Source organism: Gaeumannomyces tritici (assembly GCF_000145635.1).
Source record: "Gaeumannomyces tritici R3-111a-1 unplaced genomic scaffold supercont2.5, whole genome shotgun sequence".
NCBI classification, from domain to species: domain Eukaryota; kingdom Fungi; phylum Ascomycota; class Sordariomycetes; order Magnaporthales; family Magnaporthaceae; genus Gaeumannomyces; species Gaeumannomyces tritici.
The window spans coordinates 3,410,363-3,435,984 of record NW_008804549.1 but is presented as its reverse complement, the minus strand read 5'-3'; the positions used below and the strand labels follow the sequence as shown (position 1 = coordinate 3,435,984).

Genomic DNA, 25,622 nt, shown 5'->3' with positions numbered 1-25,622 from the left:
TAGGGGAGAGCGGACGGGATCCCGTATATTCCAGTGGGTATGGTCGTATGTACTGGTTTTCTCACGTCGTTCTTCCCATGTAGCTGCGCGGTTAATGTTTTAGTAACCTTAATTGCCTGCCGGCGGCCAGTGCTGGTGACTATATCGGGTAAGTTGTTCCATCTACGCAGTGAGGAAGCAGGGAATTTTAACAACAGCAATTGGACTGAAGTTAACTCACCGCATCCCAAAATACCATTATTGCAATATAGCGTTATTATAAACAAAAAGAAACACCCGCTGATGGCGAAGACCTGGGTCCCGTCACGGCCTTAACGGCCAGCAGCAGCCATTGCCGGGTATCAACGATAAAAACTGCAAAAGATTTTGCGCGTAAAGGAACTAACTGCCCAATAACATATGTAAAGCTTTTAGACGTATCCCCCAGGCTATCTAGGTAAACGTCAAACGGGCTTCCACAGCCGTTTACTAGCAAATCCACCCCCCCTGTTTTCCTTGCCCTTTCACCATACCTCCTCACCCACGTGCTAAACGCCAAGTGGTCCCGCGTGGTTTCCTCCCGGGACCGAATCGCGTGGGTTTTGACGCGCCCGGATGCCGTTTGGGTCAAACCCAGAGGCTACCGTGGGAGAGGCCTGGGAGATGGAGGACACGGAAGCGACGCGGGTGGATGAACGGATGCGGTGAGGGGTGGTGTCGAGCAACAGGCATAGCCCTCGACCTGATTTGGGCAGTGACGTCAGGCAGGTCCGAACAGCCGGCCGACAGCCTGGGCAGTCTCTCCTTCTTTCATTCTTCTCAAAATATCCCAGGACGAAAACAGACAAGGGCCGAGCTAGCACTTTGGTGGGCGAACACTCGGCCTTCCATGTCCCGGCCTTTGTTTACCTCATTTCTTGAATAGCATTACCCCGTGGGAGGGTGGAGTGAGGGGGCTACAAGGTTGCTGCCGAATATAGCAACGCCAGGGTGGCCAGCCAAGGCTGGTTGTTTGCCCCAAGCCTCATCCCAAGACAATGGACCCACAAGACGCCACCAAGGCCTTGCAATAACACAACGTTCCCCACAACCCAAAAACATCAACGCGGTGACAAACACCAAGGGCATGGGGGCAAACAGGTCTTAGGTGGCGGGACGAGTTGGCTGAGGACCTAGGGATCCTAGTGGTATTGAGTATGGAAACCTCTAGATAGATCAACAAAAGACTTCCTAGCCTGGGGTTGGGGAATCGTTGACGTTGAAATCACAAAGCAGCAATTGGCTCTTAGCTAGCAGAAGAACGCAAGGAACAAGTGCGATAAAGGAAATAAAAGACAATAACAGAAATAAAAGCAAAGACGGCAGAAAATGCAAAGTGGCCGATAGCCGGGTATGATTCCCTCACGACGGTGGGGAAATGAATGGAGGCAAAATCCGCTCTCGTTTTCCTCCAACTCCCCTGATTCCGACCTCACCAAGTCAAGGTCAACAAACACCAGCAGCTTGACCCGCGAGGGAAGGCAGGGTGATTTGGGGTAGATAATTCTCCCCCCACGACACATTCCTCCCTCATCGCTGGCTCCGCTGCGCCTGTCTAGCAAGGAAAAGATCGTCAAGTCGTGGACGTTGTATATTCGGGCGGTACCTGTCGACGGAATCGCTCCGGTCCGAGGAACGCGACGCCCAAAACCAGCCTCCATAGCGTAGTAAAGGTAATAAAGGCAGGCACGGAGACAACGAAGTTGCAACAAAGAGCCCTTCGACGATAACTAGAAAAGATGCCTTGCGGGTGTGCGGTAGCGTATGGAGGGGGGAAATGAAAGTTGCCACGATGGGCCGTGGCGACAATGTTGATGCTTGCGGCTGGTACTGCTTTTGAATGTGTAATACGAGGTGGCGACAGAAAAGAGATGCCGTAGAGAGGGAAGACATTAATGTATCGTTGGAGACGCTTAGTCGATGGTCATCCTGCTGGGGAGCTGGGGCTTGACATCGTGCAGGCTGATGGAGTGGGCGTCAGGCTTCTCCTCGTCTTGCTTAGGCGAGTTGATCAGGTGGTTCTTGAGGCCGGCACCGAAGTTGTTCATGCAGACAAAGGCGTTGGTGATGGTCAAGATGATGAGGATGATGGTGAGGACGGCAAAGGCCGTCAGCGACCGCTCAACGGCCTTGTACTTGTCCCTGTGGCCAGGCTGGTAGATGCGCACCAGCTTGAAGAAGAAGTACGACAGGCCACCAAAGTAAAGAACCATGATGCAGCCCATGCCGATCTTGTTCTCGCGGCGAGTGAAGAAGGCGGCAAAGAGCAGGATCGCGATCGTCAAGGGAATTGCCACGCCCGTCAGAATGGTCTCGGCGCCCGAAGAGCCTCCCACAATGACGAGGAACTGGACCGTGAAGCCCAGGAAGAAGAAAAAGTCGAACTTGAGGAGCGCGATGTAAACCTGTGGCGTGGTTCGAGTGTGAGTGAGCGACTCCCTTGCAGTTCGGAATATAGAAACAAGGCCGATGACTTACCTGGTAGTGCAGGAAGCGCCGCTTCATCCTGTAGTCGGCACCGATGTGCTTGAGAATGTCCCAGGCGAACTCCTGGTACAGCTTCCAGGCGACGAAGCCCATGCCGAGAGTGCACAGGGCGACTATGATGGGGATAGCGATGAGGAGTGGCTGACAGTCACCCCAGAGCTCGGCCGCGGTCATGGTTTGCAGGCGGCCATGAGAGGACAGCACGTCGATAGCCGACTTGATCTGGTCGATCTGGATGACCGTGTACAGCATCATGGCCAGGTTCGACACGCAGATGCCGATGACCTGGATGGTGTTCTTCATCCGCAGGGCATCCCAGACGAGCACAACCTGGAACAAGAAACCAAAGATGAAGAGTGCCAAAAATGTCGGGATCGACTGGGCTGGTGCACCTTCTAGAGAAGACTGTTTGTCATATGGAATGTATGTTACTGCGCTCTCGAAGCGGCCGAAAACGTAGCTGTTTGGATAGGTTCCTGGTCAGCACCGACGTTCCTGGTAAATATTTGTGTGCATCTCGGCGCGGTCGACTCACCCTTCAAAGACGAGGCAGATGATGGCCTGGAAGGACGTGATGGCGAAGAATAGCCTCGGCCATTTCGTCGCGATAAAGCCGAACATTTTGCGACGGGGTGCGGAAGGCGTGGCCCCCGGTTCTTCTCGACAAATGTAGGCTGGGTTGTCGAACGGCGACTGTTGTTGTTGGGGTTGCCGCGGTTGGTCGAGCTGGTTCGACCAGTGCGGATGCGTCGACGGGAAGCTCTGCGAGACGCCCGGGTCTTCGCCTAGAGAAGACCCTCGCGAGTCCTGACGCTGGTAAGCCAGGTCGGGCGGGGATGAATCGACTCCCCTCGGCGCGAGGAGCCGGGCCTGTCCGGTTTGTGTGCGGTCGATAGAGGCCGGGTCGATTGAGGAATCGGCGATGGGCGGGCGGTCGCAGGTGCGGGATTGATTCTGTCACGGAATTGAATGGGTTTGCAAAAAAAGGGCCTCTAGGGCGCACGAAACGGAGCTGACTGTTTTCGCCGGCAAACAGCAGGTAGAAAGCGAGTGTGATGGGGGTTCGTTAGGTCGGTCGGCGGGTGGTAATCAATCGAGGGCGGCGGCTGGCAGACGTTTGGGGTGTCAATGGTAAGGAGGAAGAACAGCTCGGTCGAGATGGTTGGTTGAGCAGTCGAGGGTTTTCGTCTGATCCGTGGGTCGCGGCCGCTCGGAATTGGCGGAGAGAGTGGGGATTAGAGATCAAATGCTCTGGGGCGTGGCGCCCAGGGGGTGGTGGCGCTGGGTGTCTTGGCTGAGTGGGCGCAGCCGAGGTTGATGGCAGCTTGGATCGCGCGCAGCCGACGTTGGGCCTCGAGTCGGTCCAGTGTTGGTTTTATTCTGCTGCGCTAGGTTCTGACGGCAAAAGAAAGAATCTCTGGACCTCGGACGGGAGCGCAGAGCGTAAACAGAAATCGCCGATTAAAAGAGAGGCGAGGCGGGTGGTTTTGCGGCGCAGAGGCAGGGGTCGAGGGGGTGTCGCTGCCGCGGCTCCCTCACAACGGGCGGGCTGAAACGAGACAAGGGGTGGGTTGTGTTCGAGGACGACCAGGGCCGCATTCTTGGGATGCGCGGAAGAGGGGCGAGAAGGGGTTTTTGCTGGAGGGATCCCAGGCTAAAAAAGGTCTGCTCCTGCGCTTCGCTGGAGCCTTGGCTGTGTTGGATGGAGGGTGTGACGTTAGTGGGAATGGGGCAGTCCTGGATTCTCTGAAGTCTGGTGGTGTCTGAGTGCCAGGTTCTGGCTTGATCGACCGCCCCCCTTTTTTTCACGGAGCTGGGCTGAGCACATCTCTAATGCCGTGCGCGGATAGGACAGTGGAAATACGCCCAGTGGAGGAGGCAGCCCGCACGCTGCATCTGGATGCCAAGCCATGGGTACGGCAGCCACGGTACGATACGAACATGGTGGCTCCGGCTGGGTGCGCTTTGGCAGCAGTCGCACAAAGGTCCTACGGCAGAAGCAGAAATAGTCCTGCGACCTGCGAGAACACGGGTGCTGTCGTGGTGCGAACCGGACGGACGCACGAGTCGGGAGGCGGCACCAAAAGCAAGGCGCCGGATCGAAGCATCTCATCTCATTTGCTTCTGACAAGTCCTTTGGTGTTCGGCGCAATCCAGCTGGGCCTGGGGAGGCCTGGGCGGACGGGCTGGCTGGCACATCTGGCCTCGAAGGACAACTCTATCAAAGAGCTGCCCACACCCAAACCCCTCCTCCTCCTCCAAAGCTCGGCACGCAAACCATACCCCCCGATCAGATCTCTATTTCCGTCGCTCCCGGCGCACCAAACCTGGAATCCGGGGCCCGGTATGGCTGTGCACACGCAGCACCTCCTCCCGCGCATGGCCGTTCTTCCCGCATCCCAGACGTGTATGCCTGGCGATTTGCCCAGGCACAGGCAGCCTCAGTTTAGTCAAGACGGCGGCCTTGGCTGGCCACAGTCCTGCCCTGTCGCACAGAGCACCAGGCCCGGCTCCAACACACGGCTCCGATTCGCGACAAGAAGAAAAAACGGTCATGCAGGGGTCGTTGACAGAAGGCCTAGGTAGCACAGTGCCCACTCCGCTCAATGCACCACTCTGGCTGGAAGGTGGGAAGCCAGCACCCAGCATCCAATTCCACTGGAGCCCGCCTTGCCCGCCCACTTCGCCGCGTCAGCCTGTTTCTTGTCGCTGGCCGGACTTGTTTCTCGACTGCTCGCAAGAACTCAGGCAGTCAAAAAGGAGCGCGAACGGGTTTTGCGCATCCTCAAGGTTCATGCTCTGGGAAGCCCATGGAGACTTTCCTTTTTTTCCTTTTTTTTCCTTTTTTTTTTGCTTCACAGGGCCTGTATTCCGAACCACTAGCGGTGCCATAGATGATAGTAGCGCATGTGGTGTAGCAAATGGCACCATCTGTTTGCTGTCCATTTTTCCTCTTTCGTGCTTCCAATTTTCCCTGGCGCAACTCTGGGCCGGCATCCGAGACGCAGATGGAGACGAGATGGAGCCGCGCATGGCGTCAACTTTAACAAAAAGAAACCAGACCGGGCCTGTCTGCGCGCCAGGTCTGGTGCGATCGAGGCCCCGCCCAGTGACAAGAATGGAATTGCTTCCATGAGAATCCCGTATCTGCATGCTACCAGGCAAATAGATACTCACCAGGACAGTTAGCCCCGGCCGGTCGCCTGCGGAAACGGGGAGATTACTGTGTTCGCGGCCAGCCCGAAAAGCCACGCAAGCGCGCCATTGGCATGGCAGGGGGCAAAGTTTGATGCCTCAGTCCAGCGCGAGACCCTGAAGATGCTGCAGCTGAAATATCATTGTGTCTTATTCGGGGCGTGGATGCACATGGAATGCCGCAAGGCATCATCACTCCAAGAATCAAAAGAGGTCCCCCTCTCCATTCACTGTATCCTCCCAAGAACCCCCCACCGTGTCCAACCCTCGTGATCGGGCCGGTGACGACATTTCTACACGCGACGTAGGATGCATTGGCACAGCCAGAGTGGTGGGCTGAGCCACTGACGGGCAGGAGGCAGTTTGGGTTGTCGGGTCCCACGGCACCATCAACCGGCAACCACGCAAGAGCGCTGGTGTTTCTTTGGCTCTTGTGGCGTGACGACGTGGTGCGACTGTTGGACAACCGTTGACTACTGTTTTGTTAGGTCCGACGTTCCCTATGAGCTCCCATCGACGCCCTAATGCCTCCTTTTCCCACTCCACGCCCCACCCCTACCAGCCATGTCCGCGGGCTGTGCTGCCCACCTGTTCGCGTTTTCCTCGCATTGCATTGCCAACATGCATGAAAGACCCACAAGTATAAAAACCCTGGAGGCCAAGAAGGAGCCCGAAAAAAACAAGCAGAGGAAAACAAGAAAGCCCCAGCAATCGTGCCAACAATATCCGGGAAGGCGGCCAGAGCCGGCGCACAGTCTGCAGTTGTCGGGCATGCATGTGCCCGGCTCTTGTATTTTTTTTTTTTTTTTTTTTTTCGCAGCGCGGGTTCCCCAGCACATCCATGGAATGGGTAGCTCGTGAGCCGGAGGAGGGGCTGTCTCGAGACCAATTGTAACCCCACCAGCTCCGCCGTGTCGGGCAGTGCATCAAAGCACCAGACCGCTCAGCTTAGTGCCGTTCTCCGCTCAACTGACAAGATTTTGTGAGCCGAACGCCGTCATCTCCTGCGTGCCGGCGACCGAACGAAAACGACACTAACTAAGCCCAGTGAAAGAGGTCGAGGAGCAACCAAGACCGCCGCTTCCGGCCGGGCCCCTTCTTGGCCCGCCTCTATCGTGAACAAGGAAGAAGAAAAATAAGCCGTATCACAGAGAAAGTGTCGATGATACGCGTTCCCACGGCAGACGAACCGGTGACACTGACTCCCGGAACGTTGCTGGCCCAAGCCAAACCTTGAATATCAGACGAGACGGTCGAGTCCAAGTGATGACCGTTAGAATATTACTAAGCCGAGTATACTCTTTAGCTGCTACTCTAAAAGCACGAGAAGGAATTGTGACAGCAAGGATCATGGCGTCTGCTCCAAAAAAAAAAAAAACCTTCCTCGCCCGCATTTTGCGCCCGTCACTACCGCCGTCTCGAACCCTGAGGCGCCGCGCGCTGGGCCGCCGTCGTCGTGAACGGCTTCGTGCAGTTCATGCAGTCCACCCTCCCCAGCAGGAACTCGAGCTGCCGATACGCCGCCGTGGGCGCGTACTGCGGCACCATGTGGCCGGCCAGGTCGACACCCACGTACGTCAGGCCGCGCTCAGTGTGCACCGTGCCGAAGGTGCCCGCCCCGGCCACCGTGGCCAGCGCCGGCTCGTCGTGGTAAGGGACGAAGAAGGGCTCCGTCGGCGGCGACTGGAACCCGCGCGCGCCGTTCCACGTCGTGTTCTGAATCGCGAGCAGGGTGCCGTTTGCGAGCAGGATCATGTCCAGGGCGCCGTGCGAGATGACCACGTTGTTAGTGCGCTCGATGACGCCGCCCATGACGCCGTTCTGCGTCGAGAAGTCGGAGCTGTCGGTGCCATTGACGAAGACGTTCTCGTTGGCGCACGAGCTCCAGCTCACCTCGGCGGGCGCGTGGATGGCGGCCTTGACATCGGTGCGGTTGAAGTAGATGGTCGCGCCGTCTGGCAGATATTCGAATGAGCCGGGGAAGCCCAGGACGTCCCAAAGGAGGGGGCACGTGGTGGCGACTTGGTAGATGTCGAAGCAGGGGTTTATCAGCGATATGGCCGAGAAGATGTCGTTGTAGATGCCCGAGCATTCGGGTTTGATGGCTCCCGTCTCGTCCATGCCGGGAAGCGCGTCGGGGATCGGTCCCTTTGGGGGATAGACGAGGTACTCCTTCATAAAGTCGGTGTAGCCACACTTGTCGGCGCGTGCGTGGATGTCGGCGCGGAACGTGTCGTTGAAGGGAAACAGCCCACCCCAGTAGTCGACAAAGGAGACGACAGGCGCGAGCTCAGTCAAGGTGTCCGGGGCCACGGATGGGTCGTAGATCATCATGCCCTTCATGTCGTAAAAGGTCGTGTCCTTGGCATCGAGGAACGCACTGGCGATATAAGGGCAGTACAAGCCAGCATAGCTCTCGCCAGCGATGTAGACCTTGTAGCCCTGCATGTCGAACAGTTGGATAAAGTTCTTCCAGAAGCCCATGAACTGCTTGGCCACGTCCTCTTCGCTCGTTGCCGTGACCTTGCCCGTCGAAAATCCGGTCCCCACCGGCTGTTCGATCCAGACGACGTTTGTCAAGGTGTGCCAGCTCCAGGGGTTCGGAACAGGTTTGAAGGTTCCATACTGCCACGAAAACGGGCCGTTCTCCTGGAGCAGGCCCTCGAGTGATGAGCAGCCGGGCTGTAGACGCGGATTTCTGTTAGTGCGCCTTCTCGATGCTAAACGGCCGAGACGCTTCTCGAGACGTCATTGCCCGGGTATATGGTAGGTACGTACACCACCGTTGAGCCAGATGAGGATCTCCTTATCGGCCGCCTGGTTCGTCGACGGGAAGAACCACCAAAAGAGGCTGCTCGGCTCGTTGGGATCGCTGCTGATGGGCAGGTTGCCGGCGTACGACTCGCCGACGTCGAAGTTCACATCCGGAATGCCAGTGCCGTTGACCGCAAACCCTATGGAGAATTGAGCGTGAGCAACTGCGGCTTTCTCCCCATGTGGGTTTATCCCTTGCGGGTGCTCAGGGGGAGATGGCGGGAGACTGACCTGAAGTCTTGGAGTTCAGGAAGCGGGTAGAGTTGGCAGCCCGCTCGGCGATATGCTTCTGGGGGTCATGGGCGTTGGGCGCTCGACGCTGGAGTACATTGTCCAGGTGGCCCTTGCCGACGTGGGCCAGGCTGCGCCGGCCGGAGGCGGCGGCAGCGGACGCCAGGAGAGACGTCAGCAGCAGGGAGCAGCGCATCTTGACGTGGGTGCGTGGGAGCGTGAGTGCGTATGGTACGGTTCACGGTTCTGCTCCGAGGGCTGGACAAGGTCGGGACAAGGCCGAGTCACTGTCTCTCTGTCACACAAGTCGCTCATCAGGACGACCCGACTCGGGGAGGACGAGAAGTTTTAATAGTTCCCAAGCCTACCCGGAGTCTAGGGTTAGATGCTCCTTCCATGACCGGGGAAGCCGGCAATGGACGTCGAGCCACCCCCAGGACTTGGCAGGAAGTTAATTGCGCCCGGGGCAGCGACGCGTGTCAAGCAACGGCGAACCTCAAGGGAAAGGGCAACCATGATGGGTGAAGAAAGGCCGACGACATGCACCTCATGCATATGGGTGGGCACCCCGGCGATGCCTCACCTTCTAGAAAAGGAAGCTGGCTATGAGGTCGGCCCCGTCGGCCATTACCGGGCGTATCGCGAGCCCCCTCACGGAGAATGACGGCGCTACGAGTCGAGAAACAAGCATGCCAAGCTTTGCTGTCAGCCGGTCTTGGCGGCCGATTGCCGACGGTTGCCAAGCTACGTTGTGGAATGTCCTAGGCGCCCGTTTTCGTTTGCGACGCCCGGCCTCTTTCTTGTCTGCGCTGGAATTGGCAATCAGAGAAACTGTTCAGCGCCGACCAGATAAGCTGCGGCGAGCAAGTGAATTGGCTGGGCTGTGCACTTTAATCAGTCTGTCTGACAGTCCGGCCAACCAGCCCCTTTTCGTCGACGGGGATTCCTGACTTGGACTGCTATGCGAAGAAAACTTCTATGTATACCTGGCGCCTTATCAAGCTTCATGGGTGGGTACCATCAAATGAGGAGTCGCTGGAGTCTCCTATTTCTCGACCCAGGACTATTGGATTCTGGGCTTCGGGGGATGGCGACTCTCCGAAAAGCTGGTCATTGTGACAATGTAGGTATTGGCGTTATTAGGATCCCTTCTGTAATCCTATGCGGCGAATGCTGGTATGTCATGATATATGATACCTCTACTACTCCTATCAACCATAGCCTCGATAGGGCAGTGATTTGTGGGAATAGCCGGCTTTTTTTTTCTTGGTTCCGGCTTGGTAAACTGATCGACAGATTACTGAACTGTTGTCTTGAAGAGTGGGCATTCCGCTCTCGTCACTCGGCACGTTGGCACAGGTTGCGGGTGCAGTGCCAGTCAAAACATATTAATTGATGCGGGACCTGCCGAAACCCGTTCATTCCACACACAGTCTCGGGACTCTGTTGCTTCTCGCATCTCGACGTAGCCCTTTTGGCCTGGAGCGTTCCCCCCCGCTTTCTATTCCATGTATCGCTGCCGCATTGGGCTTGACCACCAACCCACCAAACTCATATTGATATTGCTGCATAAGGGATGTATAAGATTACAGATGGTTGGCAGCGGGTTTGGTATCGATCGGGGATATCTCCTGGCGCCTGACGATCAATACCTGCCACCACCTGCCTACCGCAACGCAAGGAAAAGATAGGAACCCAGAACACCCATCTCTGGCTGTCTGGTTATCATCAGGATTAGAACCAGACCATGGTCCGTGGCATGCATGGCAAGAGCGTGCAGCAGAATCGGGGTGGTGGAGCTGTACGTGGTGCCTGGGAACCGTGGGCCCCACTGCCAAAGGCTGGGTCAAACATTGAATCGAATTGATTTCATGCTTGGATGCGACAACGAGACCAACCTCACGCGCCCGCCACAGAGACGCCGCACAACGCCTGCGTGACATCCCCACCGCAACAATGGATCTCGACTCGGATGACGAGACCCTGCGCAAGCTCGCCCTGGGCGACTCCATGGACTAGTGAGTTCCATCGCTACCCCCGCCCGCGCAACCCACATGCCCATTCCAGCCCGTCGCGCGTCACCTCGGCCCTGACAACTGACATCATCGCCACCCGTAGCGCGTCCTGGCCCTCGCTGCTCTGCGACATAGTTGCGCGCATCGAAAAGGTACGGAGCCCGGCCATCAGCCGTCCAGGAGGGCAGCCCAGACTAACGGCTCCGTCGCCCGCCAGATCGCGCACAATGATTTCCCCATCCCCATCCTCCCCGCCCCGGCAAGGCTCGTGCCGCTCCCGATGCCGTGTTTCTTCGACCCGCTTCCCTCATCAGATCCCATAGGCCCCGCCGAACGGCCTAGGGAAGACATGGAGGCGGAAAAGGATGCCGACGCTTCACCGGGCTCGTCGCAGGAGACGAACAAGGAGAATGCGAACCCAGCGGCAGCAGCCCAGGAGCCGGCCGCTGCCGCCGCCCAGCCAGCCGATCCCGGCACCACCACCCCGCCGCCGCCTCAACCGCCATCAGCCGCCCCGGGGGCGGCTGAAGTCTCGCCATCGCAGCAGAGGCCGGAGCTGCCACCCCAGATCGCGGCGCAGCTGGCAGAGATCACGTCGACACTAACCAAGGGCTTCCCCTCGCACCCACCCCACACCATCCAGCGCCTGGCCGAGCTGGTGCTGCGCCCGCGCCAGCACTACCGGTCGCTGCCATCCTACCTGCATGCTGTCGACCGTGTCATTCAGGTCGCCTCAGGCGCCCACATATTTCCGCTACCGCCCGCCGCGCCCGACCCAGCCGCCATGGCCGCCCTGGCCAACGGTGTCCTCGGTAGCGCCCGTCGCCCATCCTCGTCTTCATCGGCCGCCGCCACCGCCGCCGCTACCGCCGCCGCCGCCGCCTCCCCAGTCTCGCTGTCGTCGGCAAACTCAGTCCACCCGGGCTCCGACGAGGCTCTGGGTGGTGCCCTCTTGACCCCCATCCCCTGGCTTACCCGACGCGCCGAAAGCGTGGATGGCGCGGACGCGGCCCTGAGCCCGGAGCCAGACATGATGGACGGCGGAAGCAGCGACGACGGTCTCAGCGACACTAGTGGCAGCGGCAGCGGCGGCGCTGGGTCCCACCAGCCACACGACGCCCAGCATCACGGATCGGGCCGCCCGCGCCAGCAGCAACGGCTCAGTACCGAGTCGACTGAGACCATAGAGGGTCCCAACGGCGTAGGCCATATTGAGACCGTTTCTGTCTCTGTCAACGGCACCTTCTCTCACCACGGCGCCGGGGCCGCCATGGCGGCGGCAATGGCCCGCGCCAGCGCGTCGGCGTCGTCCCTGTCATCCGTCGGCGGCGAGAACCAGGGGGTGACGCAGGGCGAGCTGATCAGGGAGGAGCAGCGCCACGGCGTCATGCCCACAAACCAGGCGGACCGGAGGGCGGCAAATGCGGCGTCGGACGAAATGGACGACGTGATCCTCCACGGCGTCGCGGACGGCGAAGCCGCCGAGGCGAAAGCGAAAAACGGCGACGGCGACGAAGAAGAGGCGCCGCACCTGCGGGGGCCAGAGCAGATCGGACTCGCGGACACGGGGCTGCAGGCGGCGGGCACTAGCATCCCCGCGCCGGGCGAGTCCGCGCCCCCGTTCGAGCTGGACCACCTCAACGTCGAGGCCGCCGTCGGCCGGCCCCGCGACGGCGCCCCGGCGCCCGCCTCGGACGACTCCGACTCGGTCACCGAGGGCGCCCCCACGCCCAAGAGGGAGGCCGACGGCTCGGCCGCGGGCGGAGGAGACCAGGGGGAGCCCCCGGCCAAGAAGGTCAAGGGGGACCAGGACGCGGCGGCGGCGGTGGGTAACGCGGCTGCCTCGGACGCGTCGGCGAAGCAGGGCGGCGACGCCAGTGTCGATTTGGATGGTGATGTTTTAATTACAGATGATGCGCAGCCAGCCACCTAGGTAGCTAGCTACATACATGGTCGACATAATAACGAGAGAGCGAGAATGCGCGACGGAATTGTGTTATTTAGCGTATAGGATCGGTTTGCTCACATCAGTTTGAGCATCGACTTATCTGCTTTCTTGTTTGTTCCATCGCGGCCTGTCCCTAGAGAGCACAAGATGTCCTGTAGATACGATTCCACCTATCCCAGTATGCCTGCCACAGCCATTGCGTATATCAATTTCTTAGGCGCTTGGCTCATTACATTGGTGGGTACACGCACAGGCACCCTACCAGTTTCCCAACTATATAAGCACCGAGTATGTGAGGCGAGAAATAGCAAACGGGTACAGGGCAATAATCCCAAATATCACAAAACAACCAACACCAGGCTCCCGGAAACTCCACGCCTCGTGATATCCATCATCTCTTCCCCAACCCGAGCACGGCCTCTCCTCTCCCCTTCTCCTGACATCTGTCTAGGTCATCAGCATGGAGACGTTCTCCGTCACTATCCTGCTGCGCTGCATCTCGTCGCGGCGCACGCGGTAAAAGGTGTCGCAAAAGTCCGACACCTGCATGGCGCGCAGGAAGGCCTCGTCGTGCGTGATGATGATGAGCTGGAAGTTGGCCTGGGCCTGGCGGGCCTGGATGATGCTGTGCAGGGACACGGCGAGGCTGCGGATGTTGGCCTCGTCCAGGTTGGTCGTCGGCTCGTCGAGGGCGACGAGCCCGCAGCTGACGCCGAACGACTCGGCCAGGGCGAGCCGGATGATGATGCTGGCCAGCACCTTCTGGCCCGCCGAGCAGCGCCCGCGCATGTCCATTTCTAGGTCGCCCTTGACCATGCACAGCCGGTAGTTGTAGCTGCGCCTCAAGGTGCTCGTCGTGGTGCTCGAGCCCTCGGCCTCGGACTTGATGGAGATGGTGTCGATATCGGTGCCCTGGTACGTCGCCCGCCACAGCTCGCCCGCGATGCGGTTCACCTCCTCCATCTTGAGGCTGTGGAACGACAGGATGGCCTGCTCCAGTGCTGCCACGTAGCTGGCCATATCCTCGATGGCCGCCTTGGTCGTCTCCACCTTGATGTGCGCCTCGCGGTACTTTGTTCGCGCGTCCTTGTAGTCCTGCTCGTACATCTCTTCATTGCTCAGCAGCACCTCCTCCTTGGTGCTGATAGTGCCCATGAGGCTGTGCGATTTCCCCGACAACATGTCGCGCTTGTGCTTGAACGCGTTGGCCTCGGCGTCGATCCGGTTCCAGTCCTCTTCTGCGTTGCGCCGCTCTAGCTGCCCAATCTCGCGCTGCAGTGTCTCCAGCACCCGCTGCGTCTTGTTGAAATTGAGGTTGTCCTTGATGTTCTTCTCTTTGCGCCCGCTATCCGCCAACTCCTGGCGCAACTTGTTGATCTTGGCCGTCAGTTTGTTCAGCTCCTTCTCTGTCCGCTCAATGACCTGCTCCAGGTTCCTGATCGAAAGCTCGCTTGCTGCTAGGAGGCCCGGTCCCCCGCGCTCCACATAGTTCTCGATTTCGGCGCTGATCGATTTGAGCTTTTCAACCGTACTAGTAATCGACGATCTCTGAGAGTCGGCCGCCTGGATTTTGATGAAGCCTTCGGACACCTCCTGCTCGCGTAGTGCCTTGGCCTTGGCTATCTTGGGCTCCAGCTGCTCAAGCTCGATCCCGTCCTCTTCCTTCTTCTCCGCCAGCTCGGCCCGGTCCTTCTTGAGCGTCTCCATCTGTGCCACAAGGTCGCGTTTACGGACGAGCTTCTGTTCGAACTCTGACATCTTGCGCTGAAGTCCGCTCTTGTCGAGCTCCAGTTGCGACACCATGTCCTTGCGCCTCTGCCGATCGGCGCTCAGTTTTGATATCTTGTTGCTCAGAGCACGCGTCCGCTCAGAGCAGTCGACAAGATCGTCCTGGATCTCCTGTGCGCTTCGCACCGCGCTAATGGAGCTCTGCTGCGACGAGAGCCGCTCGATCTCCTTCTCTGTCTCACGAATACGCGCTTGGGCGTCCGTGATACTCCTAACCGCCTTGGCCATGGACTCGACTTCCCGCAATTTCTCTTCGGCGTCTCGCAGCGCAGCGTCATGGGCTTCTAGGTCCTTGACGACGGCGTCCTTGCTGGACTCCAAGTCCTTGATTTTGTCCTGAGCGCCAGGTAGACTCTCTTGGGCCCTTTGGTATGCTTCATAGGACTTGCGCGCATTTTTAAGAATCACCACATTCCTGGATAAGACCACCTTCTCTTCCTTCAGTATGTTCTTCTCGGCAGGATCCAGATGCTTGGCGATCTTCCTCATCAGCTTCGACTTGGCGAGTCCGTCCCGTTCGCCGAATGTGCGTTCACAGAGTGAGCACTTGTTGTCTTCATTCAACTTCTTGTCGGCGGCGCCGTAATGCTTGAGGAGGGCATCAAAAAGGGCAATATCCGTTTCGGTAGTGCTCAGATCCTCTTCGGTGGCAGTAAGGGTGGCGAGGAAGCTCTCGATCTGTGGCTCTGGCTCGTCTTCCCTCTTGACTTGGGACAGGGCCTTTCGCGCGACCGCCTCACAGCGCTCCAATTCCTTGGTTAATGCGCGCTCTTCGTCGCGAGCCACCGAGAGCTTCATGTCGAACTGCTTTTGCTCCTGATGTGTGCTGTCGACAAGCTTCCTCTTGGCAGCAACATCCGAGTGGCGCTGATCAAGGACCTCCTGATAGCTAGCGCCGATCGTGCTGGGGTCCAGCGGGGCCCCGGTGAGGGCAGAGAGCTTCTCCGCCCAGGTTTCCGTGACCGAGTGGAGGTAAAGGCCTTGGTCCTTGGCTTCCTTCTTCCTGAGGTCCAGCTGGGCACGCTCCGAGGCCAGGTGGCTGCACTGCACAAGCTCGCTGTTGAGCCTCGCAACCTGGCTCTCCAGCTGGTTGAGTTGATCAGTCTCTTTATTGATCTGGCTATCCAGGTCGGCCTCTTTCAAGCCCTCCTGCTCGCCCCGGAGCTTTTCCTCTAGCTGTGTCGCTTGCGCCTCAAGGACCGCCCGAGCGCCCTCGTCAACGTCTAGGTCGTTCGCGTCGCGCTGGAGTCTTGCCGACCGCTCACCAAGCTCCTTGATGCGCTTTAGGGTGCCGGCTCGGTTTGTGACCAGGTACTCCCTCCGAGCCCCGAGCTTCGAGATTTGACTATCATGTTGGTTCTTTAGCCTCTCCTGTGTCTGATTCAGCTCTGCGAGCTCTCGCTTCTTGTTGGTCAGGATACTCTCGATGCGCGCCTCGAAGCCATGGACTTTGGTGTCTGTCAGATCCCCATCATAGCCACGAATCTCGTGCTGCTGGGCCGCCTCATGGATCATGCTGAGTCTGGCTGTCAGTTGTCGTTCGTGGTGCTCCTGATCTGATGCGTGCTTTCCTCGCTCGGTGTGCTTCTCTGCCAGGGACTTTCGCGACGAAACGATCTCCTGATGGAGATTGTTGTACTGTGCAGTCAAATCCTCGCGTTCCTGCTCCATCTGCTTGACCTTGTCTTTGTACTCGGACAGCATGGCCTCAAGCTCCTCATCGGGCTCCGACATGCGATCAATGGACTCCTTCAGTTCCTCGGCAATCTGCTTTCGCGTCTCGTACAGGTCGACCTTATTTCTAAGGTCAGTCACAACACTCAAGAAGCTCATGGCCTCCTCCCGCTTCGCCTTCTCCTGCCTTCCGACTGCGTTCATATCCTTGATCGCAGTGTCGTACTGGGCGTTGAGATCCTCGAGCTCAGCCCTCAGCTTGCGGATTTCCTTCTCCAGACTCTCTCCCTTCTCCTTATAGCGCTTCGCATCGGCCTCATTGGTCCGGTACACGCGAAGGTCGTCGCCGTGCTTCTTGCGAAGGACCTTGAGGGCGTCAATGGCCTTGGTGTACTTGACGGCCTCAAAGAGCTCGTCAAACTTCTTCTTGAGCACGGACGGTTCACTCAGGGGCCAGAGCGAGTCTTCTTGGTGGCAGAAGATGACAGACTCAAGGATGGCGGAGGGCACGCCCATCTTGTCGGGGATCATCCTGTCGAGGTCGGCATTCTTCTTGGAGAGTGACACGGTGTCGGGCCCATTGTAGATCTTCAGAGTGCCGTCGAGGGTTTTTGCAGTGGCCTTCTTCTTGGCCCAGGTGAGGGACATGCTCCGGGTGACGACCAGCTTTTCGCCGATGGTAGAGAAGAACTGGAGCTTGACCTGGGCCTTGGTCTGGGACTCGCCGTCGATCTTGGGGTCGTGGATGAAGGCGCCGCCCTTGCTGTTGGGCGGCTGCTCGCCTGTGGTGGCATATTTGAGACATTCGATTATGGTCGTCTTTCCGCAGCCGTTCTCGCCGACGATGAGGGTGAGCGGGGTGTGAAATTTGACATTCTCGGCGCTGCCGACCCCAAAGGAGCGGATGCCGCGGATGTTGAGCTGGTCGATCCTGGACATGGAGGCAAAGGCGGCACTGATGACGTGACACCTGGAGTTGGGATGTGGGATGTGGGAGGGGACGCGAGGAGGCCAGGCGGACGCGTTCGATGGGTCGCTGAATGACACGGACTCACGAGACTTCCTCTACTCGAAGTGGGTCTGTTGCTGCCTGCCCGCCCCGCTGCTAGCGCAGCCCTGCTTGCCTGGAGCTGCCTGAACGCTGCCTAAGGGCGGAGCGATCTCCCCGCTTGCATCATAAACGCTTGATCGAGACTGGAAGTCTGAAGGGCAGCTGGTGGGACTTCCTATACTGTAGGTACAACCATGTGTTGAGCCTTGAATCCCGTACATTCCGCGGCCACGAACCCGTAAGCCATCCGATTCATGGAGCTCACAGCGTCCTTTTCCGACTCATGGCCAATGACGTCTGGTCGACTGCCGCCCACCAGCCGGTCCGTTTTCCGAGTCAGGTTCTGCTGCTACTCCCACACAGCTCCCAGTGAGTCTTGACAAAAACCCAAGCTCTGCTACCAGCCCATCGGCTTGGTGCGATGGTAGTGGCATGACGGAGTGGGCCCCGGCACCTGCGCTAGCTACCGCAAGCCAGCCCAATCAATGACGGGGGGCACGAGGTAGACGCTGCGAATCAAGGTCCTACCTACCTCCCTTTTCCCAAGTTAGGAGCGTATAGGTAGGTAGGTACCTGACATTGAGGGGGTCGACCGTGACCGTAAGTTTTGGGGTGTTCTACTAGTAAGTATATCGTACGGAACTCGGTCATGCAATTTATACAGACTGCATTGAGCGCGGCAGGCACGCCGGGGAACTTGATCCGCATGGCGCTAGGCCCCCTGGTGTGGAGGTGTCGTGGCGATACGGGAGGGCGCTAAGGCGCTGAGCGGCACTGAGTGGAACGTGCCATTCCACGCTGGACTTGGATTCAAGCTGCAACCCTGCCGCGGTGCTTCCATTGGGCAGGCGAGCGGGGTGCAGTAGGTGCCCAAGTGCCAGCCAGTCGGTCGTTGGTACCTGTGCCGCCTGTAGACGCTGCCCGAGTGCTAGCCACAACGCCCGTTCGGGCAATTGCGAATTTCAGAACCGCACGCGTTGCCATTTCGTCATTGCACAGGACGCGCTGCTCTGTCGGGGCGGGGGCCGGTGGTTCATGTTCTTTGGGGCTCTTGGCTTGCCGGACAGGTGCCCGCCGCCACGCCAGCGCGAGCCAACATTAGTCAAATTCTAGTTTGAGATCAGGCCAAATCCAGGCGGGCCAACGAACCCATCGAGGCCATGGAGACGGCATTCCGCCTGGCTTGGCCTCCTTTTGTTTCTTTAGACTTCCTAATATTCTCCTGCGTCTTGCTTTCTGGAGAGACGCCGTACAGTGGCACCGGCCAGCCAGCCAGCCATCGACTCCTTTCCAGCGAGACATTGACACCCACTGCAAAGGCACTAGAGATTGAGCCAGGGTACTTTGCTTGGCCCGATTTACACGACAGCAGCCCCCTCGCCCCCGTTCGTCACATTCTCTCTTTCGGCAAACCGATACCTCCTTAGCTGGTGCTCGTGCCTTGGCTGTGCGACCGGCCGACGCCCTCGAGGCTATCCGCCGCCTTGCCCATTGGCTGGGACCTCCTCGTACCTATGTAAAAGCGCGTTTGCCAACCCTGACGATCGCAACCCCGTTTTCAATCGCCGCCTTTTCTCCTTTTTTTCCTCTTGGGACAGTGCCGCTCTTTTTTAGGACGGGGTCCACCGCTGGTCCAACTTCCATTCCTTGTGGCCCCTGCCCAGGACCAGCCGCGGTTTCTAGACCGCGAGAGCTTATCCGCCCCTCCCTCCCTTTTGGCTGTGCGAGCCCAGGTCTTTCGACTTCGCCAAGCCGGCCTTTCTCACACCGAAGAACCGACCCCGATATCGACCCTGATCCCCACGGCGACTCGCCGACAATCGCCGCCAGTGAGCCAACTCGCAGAGTCGGAGGCAACCCCTCAGGCACCATGTCCCACCACCAGCCCCCACAACCACAAGCCAACCTCTACGGCTTTGGCGACCATATGCAGGGTGGCCAGCCGCCCAATCAGCAGGTAAGCTGCCCACCAGCGCGACGTGTCGCCCGCAGCGGGCGACTCGGGAGGCCCATGGAGTTAATTCCTTTTCCCTCTGGATCCGCTAGGATGACGACGCCATGATGTCTCTTCTCGGCTACAACCCCGCCTTCGACTCTAGTATGCAGATGGCACTCGACGATGACGCCAATGCGCTCATGTCGGCGCAAACCTTCCAGCGCCCTCTAGCCCCAGCCGCTATCGCCGCAACGCCCGCCCCTGCTCCCGTCGTCTCCGCCCCGGCCGCGTCTGACCTGCGACGGGTCGTCATCCCCGTAACCGGAACATCGGGCGGCCCCACTGATGCCGAGGGGCTATTGGGCTCCATGGACGGTATCGCAACCGGACAGGCACCGTCGGCCTCCCCGGCATCCCAGCAGGCATCAGCAAAAAGTGGCTTCGCCGCCCCGTTACAAAAACAACCCCAACAACCACAACAACAGCTGCCGGGCCCTGCTGCCGGGGGCGGGGGCGGGGGAGGAGGCAGTACCTTAACAGACTACACAAAGAAGCGGGACTGGGCGGCGCGGACGGTGGAAGAGTTGGCGGACCTGCAGCAAATATTGGACGAGAACGGGCGGGTCAGGCATGTGTCCCAAAGCGTCACAGCGCTGACAGGATATACAAAAGAAGAAATGCTGGACGCGTTCCTACGAGACCTGATCCACCCAGACGATGTTGGCATCTTCGTCTCGGAGCTGAACGAGTCCATAGCTACGGGAAACACGATGCGCTTCTATTATCGCATGCGCAAGAAGGATGGCACGTATGGCATATTCGAGTCGGTCGGCCATGGCCATATCGCTCCAGCAAAATTCGCCCCCAACCCGCATAACAAGTCGCATTTCTGCCAGGCCGTCTTTCTCATATCGCGCCCCTACCCGACAAAAAATGCGGTTCTGCTCGACTCGTTCCTTGAGCACAAGATCGAGAACGAGAGATTGCGACGGCGTATACATGAGTTGCGCAAGGAGGAATACGAAGATGGCGGCGAGGATTCGCAGCGTCAATGGCCGGCGAGCTTGGAGGGACGCTCCGATATCATGTCTGAAGATGCCACCGTGACGGCCTCGGCTTCAGCGACACCCAGGCACCCCGGCCACGCACACGCACCTCACAACGAGGGCATTCCACTCTCGGGCGGCGGCGGCGCCGCCGCCGCTCTGGACGGAAAGCTCACGCGCGAGAACCTCGAGGGTAGCGTGCGGCAAGATTCCATCAAGGACAAGATGGCGCGCTACGAGGGCACATCTCATGCCGATACTATCGAGATGTTGACGGGGCTGCGGTACCAGGATGGCGAGAGGAGCCACGGGGTGACTCCGGGAAACACCAGCCCTATCCTCACCAAGGGGGACGCCGGCATCGCGATACCCCTTGATAGGGATCCCAGGGCCAGCGCGGACAAGAAGAAAAAGCTCAAGGTGGCAGAGGAGTACGTGTGCACCGACTGCGGTAAGTTTATAGCCCTTCTCCTCCCCCTTCTTGTATCATCGCCCCATTGTAGCTAAACCGTTGACCCCGTGGTATAGGCACACTCGACTCTCCAGAATGGCGCAAGGGGCCCAGTGGGCCTAAGACTCTCTGCAACGCCTGCGGCCTCCGCTGGGCCAAGAAGGAGAAGAAGAAAAACGTCCGCAACGGAACTGGAACGGCAACTTCCATGACAGTTGCAGATTATTGAAGCTCGATGGTCCCTCGACCAACCTTATGCATCGATACTATTCAAGATGCTCACACGCTACAGGAAATGCGCCTTGCGTCGTGGCCACAAACCGCGACATGAAACAAGGGGTTTGTGGACGACCATGGTGGGCTGGCCTAGCCATATCTCCTATCCATCGGCGCCCGGCATGTCCATTACCTATACGAAGAGCCTGCTTGTACCAGCAAATATCACACCCTACTAATAAGGCAAGGTCTTTGTTTTCCTCCCCTTTTTTTCCCCGTCAAAACCGGCGCTTTGGAAGGGGTGTATAGAATGCGATGTCTGCTTAAACTATCGACATACGGTCATCCCTTTTGCCATTCCCCATATACACCGTCTGCTTTTTTGTTATCCCACCATTCCTCCCTCTTCAGCCACTTTCTCCAATTGTTCCCGAATTTGTTTGCGATATACCCCAGGTAACGTGTGGGTGAAAAGAAGGTCGGCGGCGATCGACACAAGCGTCTTGGAGCGGCTTCATTGGGCATACCTACCTACCTACCCGCCTGCCTATCATGTACATACACACTACAGTGCTGCAGTATCAATCTCCCAACCAATAACCGATTTACCTCGGGCTCGCGCGTGCCACACAGACCCGGGTTCGACGGAGCAGCCAGCCTCAGTGCCTGATGCTCCTTCCGAGTCAACTGAAACTTGTGTCCGCAGTGAAAGCATGATGTGGCATGTGTCATTGGAACCAATAAAGCTCAGGGATACCAGGGCGGGGCTTTGCCCACGGTGGGTGCATTCCCACCCTGCGAGCCGCAGGGACCTGGGGCCCGGCTAGGCCATTGGGTCGCTTGGGGATATGGGTGTGGTCATTCAGGGTTTCAAGCATATTGCAGCTTGGACAGCCACCCCGCACACGTCACTGCTGGCGCTATTGCTTGGATGGAGGGAAGCACACAGCCGAGCTGGCCTAGTCGCAGTGGGGTAACCATGGAGTGGGTGACACTCGAAAGGTCGCTTCGCCATCCACCTCCAGCTCATGCAGCCCCTATTGAATTAGAGTGAATAGGCTGGTAGGTACTATACCTACCTACTCACCAAGAAGGTACATCCTTTTAACCAAAGTAAGGACTTATGGGCAGATGAGGGGTCGAGACCATTCAAAAGCGCAGGGGCACACCACGCCAACCCTTCCTTGAGCCTTTTTCCAGTGAACTCCAGCCTCCAGCCGACTTAATCTTGTTTCCACTGACTACCTGACGTAGAGGGCTGAACCAGAAAAGCGCGGCACAAATATTGAGGACGTTGGCTTTTCGCGCCTTGTCTAGCATACCCACCCCACTACTTACCTCATTCACCAACCAGCCCGCCGGTATCCGGGACACGCGCCGAAATCAACCGTCCAACGCCGCGAGCAACATGACAGGTGAGCAGCGTAACGGTCCCTTGAGGTTTAGTATCTGTCATGCGTCACCCAGTCACATGTGCACAAGGACGGGTGCCTTGCGGCAGAGAGCCCGGGGCGTGTCACTGCCTTGTGGGCAGAAACATGGGCGTGGATAGCGGCGTCCCTAACCAGCTACTCCAAAGGCCACATCAACATCCACCACGACGATGACGACGACGACGACATCCGCGGCGCCGCCGAGCTTGCCTCGCAGCACGCTGGAAGCTCGGGCGACGTTAGCCTATTTAGCGGAATCCTCGACAGCCTCATGCAGAAGAAGAAGGCGGCGGAGATCGACAAGGACGACGTGGATGAGCCCAGTAAGACGACATATCATACACGCCTGCTTCTCCCTCCCAACTCCACACCCTTTCTGCGAGCATTTAAGACTGACGACGATCTTGCAGCCGCTATCAAGAACCACAAGAAATACTTTGACGACGACGAGGACGACGACGATGACGACGTCAACGAGCGGAACATGGGCACTGCGGCAGCCATACAGGCTCTCAAAACGTTCACCGACCACGGGGCGGCCGACGCCTCGGTGACGGGCGGCGCGGCGGCCCCCGGCAAAAGCCAGTTTATTGGACTGGCGCTGAGCGAGGCGAGCAAGGTCAGCCAAAGCAAATATGAGGGGGCCCAGGTATTCCAACCTGGCATCGGTAGCGGAATGCGATGACTGATATATGGCGTAAAAACAAACAGCTCTTCGACAAGCAGTCTGCCCAGGGCAAAGTGTCGTCTGGCTCAACCAAGGAGTCGGCCGTGATGCAGGCGGGCGAGATGGCGTACAAGATCTACCTGAAGAGTAAAGGGGACGCATCGGCTACAGGCCCTGGCGGCGGGGTCGGCGGACTGATGGACTTGATGGCGTCCAAGTTTATGAAGTGACGGCCGCGGGAGGAGAGCCTTGATCCGAAGGTGGACTTGCGAAATCTACACCGGCCTCTCATTCGTTTTTTATTATCTTCTTTCTTCCAAGTCGGCCCGTTGAGCTGGCTTCAGTCAGAAGAATTCTTTGATGGGAGTTGGGTGAAGAAGTCAGCGGCCAGTAAATAAGTAGTGACGATTTGTGTCGCCAAAGAGGCAAGTTACCGACTACCGCACCTCATTAGCATGAGATGTCGCACACAACACTGGACCCAGCCATCCAAGCCCAAGCACTAGACACAGCCAGCCCACCAGTGATTGAGAAAGCACCGTCAGTCTTGGTTCGAGCCTGACCCCTTGGCAAGGAGGCCCCCATTTAAACCCCTGCAGCCTTTGACCAAATACCGCCCCACTTGCCGCTGAGTGCTACCAAACTGTCGGGTCGAGCCTGGGTCGACTGTGGAAAAGGAGGGAAAGGGCGGAAATACAATTTCCCGGAGCAAAACCGCTTATCATCTAATCGATAGGCTAATGACATGAAAAAAAAAAGGGTGGGGTCGGGTCTAGGTTGCGCGCGCGTAACGATGGAGAAGACCTAGCGCGCAAGTTGGGTGACCATTTCTCTCGTCCGTGGCAGACCGCGAGAGACCAATTATCATTCCGACAATGGATATCCTAAAGGTCCTTTCACGAGGCACCAAGCTGCAATCGAAAAGGCCCAGCGGCTCGGCGGCGCCGGCTCGTGCGGACCTGCCCTCGGCCGGCGTCGAGACCAACCCGCAGCTTTACCACGATGACGTCGGACCCGCGCCTGCCCCCAAGGGCACCAAGAGAAAGAGGAGGAGCCGCGAGAAGGACGATGGCCGGCGCGCGCAGCAGGAGGTGGACGGGGAGACGGACGAGGACGAGGAGCAGTTGAGCGACATCGACTTTTTCGCGCCAAAGAACAGGCCAGGGCAGGGCGACGATGCCGCCTCGGGGAAGTCGGCAAAGGACGGGGATGATAAAAAGAAGAAGAAGCAGAAGAAAGCCGATTCGGACGCTTCGACTACCGAGCCGCTCGAACTGGACGAGTGCAAGCACATAATGCGCTCGCACCGCCTCAAGTTTACGCTGTTACGGCTGCAACAGCCCGAGAAAGAATCCGCGTCGAGGCCGGAAGCGGAAGAGGATGGCAAAAAGAAGAAGAAAAAGAGGAAGAAGCTGAGCAAAGGGGAGGGAGAGGCAGCCACGGCCCCACCTCTGAGCGACGAGAAGAAGCAGATCTGCCCGCAGCCGCTCGTGTCCTTCTCGGAGCTGCGGCGCACGTACCGCATCTCGCCCAGGCTGGCCGACAACCTGGCCCGGGACGGGTACAAGGTGCCGACCGAGGTGCAGCTCGGCAGCCTGCCGCTGCTCCTCAGGCCCGAGTTCGCCCTGGGCTGCTGCGAAGGCGTGGCGGTCGACGGGTGCGGCGTCCACTTCCTGGCGGTCGCGCCCACGGGCAGCGGCAAGACGCTAAGCTTCCTAATACCGGCCATCAACGGCGTCCTTAAGCGGAGGGCCGAGCGCGGGGGCGGTGACGGGGACGGCGGCGACAGGCACGCGCTCGAGGCCATCGTCGTGGCCCCGACTAGGGAGCTCGCGAGCCAGATCGCCAACGAGGGGCGGAAGCTCGCCGCAGGCACGGGGGTCCGGGTGGTGCTGATGCGCAAGGGCATGAGGGTCGCCGCGTCTGCAGCCCAGGGCGCGTCGGCCGACGGCGAGGACCTTTTCGAAAGCGAAGCCGAGTCTTCGTCGGGCGAGGAGGACGAGCAGCAGGACGAGAGCGGAAGCAGGCCGAAGAAGGCCGCCGGCGCAGCCAGGAACCCGACCAAGGCGGACGTCCTGGTCACCACCCCCATGCTCCTCCTGAACTTTATTTCCGAGGGCGGCTCCTCCAAGAAGCTACCGGACGTGCGGTCGCTGATCCTGGACGAGGCCGACGTGCTGCTCGACCCCCTGTTTCGCGACCAGACGGTGGGCATCTGGTCGGCCTGCCGCAACCCGGAGCTCCGCGTGACCTTTTGGTCCGCAACCATGCCCTCCAGCATCGAGGTCCTCATGTTTGACCGGCTCCGTGCGCACCATTCGGACAGCGGCAGCAACGACAGCACAACCGCCCCGCCGCTGGTCAGGCTGGTGGTCGGGCTCAAGGACACGGCGGTGCCCAACATCTCCCACCGGCTCATCTACACAGCCACCGAGGCGGGCAAGCTCCTGGCCATCCGGCAGCTATTGCACCCGTCGTCCTTTTCGTCCTCGTCCCCGACCCAAGGTAGTAGCGGTGCCGCCGCCGCCGCCGCCGCCGCCGACGCGCCGCTCCGGCCGCCCTTCCTCGTCTTCACGCAGACGGTCGAGCGCGCGGCGGCACTGCACAACGAGCTGCGCTACGACATACCCGCGGCGGCGGGCGGGGCCGCGC

At 59.0% G+C, this 25,622-nt stretch overlaps 8 protein-coding genes across 8 annotated transcripts in view; 5 read left to right on the top strand and 3 right to left on the bottom strand.

The window, feature by feature from the left end:
- Positions 1–1,088: 1,088 nt before the first annotated feature.
- On the bottom strand, positions 1,089–4,286 carry GGTG_10111 (hypothetical protein). Its single transcript, XM_009227974.1, has 3 exons — positions 3,041–4,286; positions 2,497–2,965; positions 1,089–2,423 (listed from the first exon to the last, which is right to left on the bottom strand). The coding sequence occupies exons 1-3, from the start codon at positions 3,124–3,126 to the stop codon at positions 1,932–1,934; spliced, it is 1,047 nt and encodes a 348-aa protein (XP_009226238.1). The 5' UTR covers positions 3,127–4,286; the 3' UTR covers positions 1,089–1,931.
- A 52-nt stretch (positions 4,287–4,338) lies between these two features.
- On the top strand, positions 4,339–5,185 carry GGTG_10110 (hypothetical protein; the record flags this gene model as incomplete). Its single annotated transcript, XM_009227973.1, has 1 exon — positions 4,339–5,185. The coding sequence occupies one exon, from the start codon at positions 4,339–4,341 to the stop codon at positions 5,089–5,091; it is 753 nt and encodes a 250-aa protein (XP_009226237.1). The 3' UTR covers positions 5,092–5,185.
- Positions 5,186–6,814: 1,629 nt separating this feature from the next.
- GGTG_10109 (hypothetical protein) lies at positions 6,815–9,222 on the bottom strand. The gene is made up of 3 exons (XM_009227972.1): positions 8,746–9,222; positions 8,479–8,654; positions 6,815–8,382 (listed from the first exon to the last, which is right to left on the bottom strand). Exons 1-3 carry the CDS (start codon positions 8,939–8,941, stop codon positions 7,108–7,110), a joined length of 1,647 nt encoding a protein of 548 aa, XP_009226236.1. The 5' UTR covers positions 8,942–9,222; the 3' UTR covers positions 6,815–7,107.
- Positions 9,223–10,631: 1,409 nt separating this feature from the next.
- Positions 10,632–13,067, top strand: GGTG_10108 (hypothetical protein). The gene is made up of 3 exons (XM_009227971.1): positions 10,632–10,763; positions 10,864–10,912; positions 10,978–13,067. The coding sequence occupies exons 1-3, from the start codon at positions 10,702–10,704 to the stop codon at positions 12,691–12,693; spliced, it is 1,827 nt and encodes a 608-aa protein (XP_009226235.1). The 5' UTR covers positions 10,632–10,701; the 3' UTR covers positions 12,694–13,067.
- On the bottom strand, positions 12,701–17,357 carry GGTG_10107 (DNA repair protein RAD50). The gene has a single exon (XM_009227970.1). It carries the CDS (start codon positions 17,107–17,109, stop codon positions 13,156–13,158), a length of 3,954 nt encoding a protein of 1,317 aa, XP_009226234.1. The 5' UTR covers positions 17,110–17,357; the 3' UTR covers positions 12,701–13,155.
- Positions 17,358–18,279: 922 nt separating this feature from the next.
- Positions 18,280–21,500, top strand: GGTG_10106 (white collar 2). The gene is made up of 3 exons (XM_009227969.1): positions 18,280–19,178; positions 19,268–20,654; positions 20,732–21,500. The coding sequence occupies exons 1-3, from the start codon at positions 19,092–19,094 to the stop codon at positions 20,881–20,883; spliced, it is 1,626 nt and encodes a 541-aa protein (XP_009226233.1). The 5' UTR covers positions 18,280–19,091; the 3' UTR covers positions 20,884–21,500.
- Positions 21,501–21,814: 314 nt separating this feature from the next.
- On the top strand, positions 21,815–23,677 carry GGTG_10105 (hypothetical protein). Its single transcript, XM_009227968.1, has 4 exons — positions 21,815–22,285; positions 22,450–22,626; positions 22,714–22,922; positions 23,015–23,677. The coding sequence occupies exons 1-4, from the start codon at positions 22,279–22,281 to the stop codon at positions 23,198–23,200; spliced, it is 579 nt and encodes a 192-aa protein (XP_009226232.1). The 5' UTR covers positions 21,815–22,278; the 3' UTR covers positions 23,201–23,677.
- A 168-nt stretch (positions 23,678–23,845) lies between these two features.
- The window catches only part of GGTG_10104 (ATP-dependent RNA helicase ROK1), a gene marked incomplete at both ends in the record, with an annotated part of 2,718 nt that continues 941 nt past the window's right edge, over positions 23,846–25,622 (top strand). Inside the window, one exon of the mRNA XM_009227967.1 lies at positions 23,846–25,552. Coding sequence (XP_009226231.1) covers positions 23,846–25,552 — 1,707 coding nt within the window. The remainder of the gene's footprint in view (positions 25,553–25,622) is intronic.

Excerpts from the sequence above, each read along its gene's own strand:
- GGTG_10109 (XM_009227972.1), bottom strand. The coding sequence starts at position 8,941 with ATGCGCTGCTCCCTGCTGCTGACGTCTCTCCTGGCGTCCGCTGCCGCC. Across the intron at positions 8,655-8,745 it reads CCTGAACTCCAAGACTTCAG|GGTTTGCGGTCAACGGCACT; the intron begins GTCAGTCTCCCG and ends AATTCTCCATAG. Across the intron at positions 8,383-8,478 it reads TCATCTGGCTCAACGGTGGT|CCCGGCTGCTCATCACTCGA; the intron begins GTACGTACCTAC and ends CCGCGTCTACAG.
- GGTG_10111 (XM_009227974.1), bottom strand. The coding sequence starts at position 3,126 with ATGTTCGGCTTTATCGCGACGAAATGGCCGAGGCTATTCTTCGCCATC. Across the intron at positions 2,966-3,040 it reads ATCTGCCTCGTCTTTGAAGG|CTACGTTTTCGGCCGCTTCG; the intron begins GTGAGTCGACCG and ends CTATCCAAACAG. Across the intron at positions 2,424-2,496 it reads GGCGCTTCCTGCACTACCAG|GTTTACATCGCGCTCCTCAA; the intron begins GTAAGTCATCGG and ends ACCACGCCACAG.
- GGTG_10106 (XM_009227969.1), top strand. The coding sequence starts at position 19,092 with ATGTCCCACCACCAGCCCCCACAACCACAAGCCAACCTCTACGGCTTT. Across the intron at positions 19,179-19,267 it reads GCCAGCCGCCCAATCAGCAG|GATGACGACGCCATGATGTC; the intron begins GTAAGCTGCCCA and ends TGGATCCGCTAG. Across the intron at positions 20,655-20,731 it reads GTACGTGTGCACCGACTGCG|GCACACTCGACTCTCCAGAA; the intron begins GTAAGTTTATAG and ends CCCGTGGTATAG.
- GGTG_10108 (XM_009227971.1), top strand. The coding sequence starts at position 10,702 with ATGGATCTCGACTCGGATGACGAGACCCTGCGCAAGCTCGCCCTGGGC. Across the intron at positions 10,764-10,863 it reads CTGGGCGACTCCATGGACTA|CGCGTCCTGGCCCTCGCTGC; the intron begins GTGAGTTCCATC and ends CGCCACCCGTAG. Across the intron at positions 10,913-10,977 it reads TAGTTGCGCGCATCGAAAAG|ATCGCGCACAATGATTTCCC; the intron begins GTACGGAGCCCG and ends GTCGCCCGCCAG.
- GGTG_10107 (XM_009227970.1), bottom strand. The coding sequence starts at position 17,109 with ATGTCCAGGATCGACCAGCTCAACATCCGCGGCATCCGCTCCTTTGGG.
- GGTG_10105 (XM_009227968.1), top strand. Across the intron at positions 22,627-22,713 it reads GGACGACGTGGATGAGCCCA|CCGCTATCAAGAACCACAAG; the intron begins GTAAGACGACAT and ends ACGATCTTGCAG. Across the intron at positions 22,923-23,014 it reads CGCTGAGCGAGGCGAGCAAG|CTCTTCGACAAGCAGTCTGC; the intron begins GTCAGCCAAAGC and ends AAAAACAAACAG.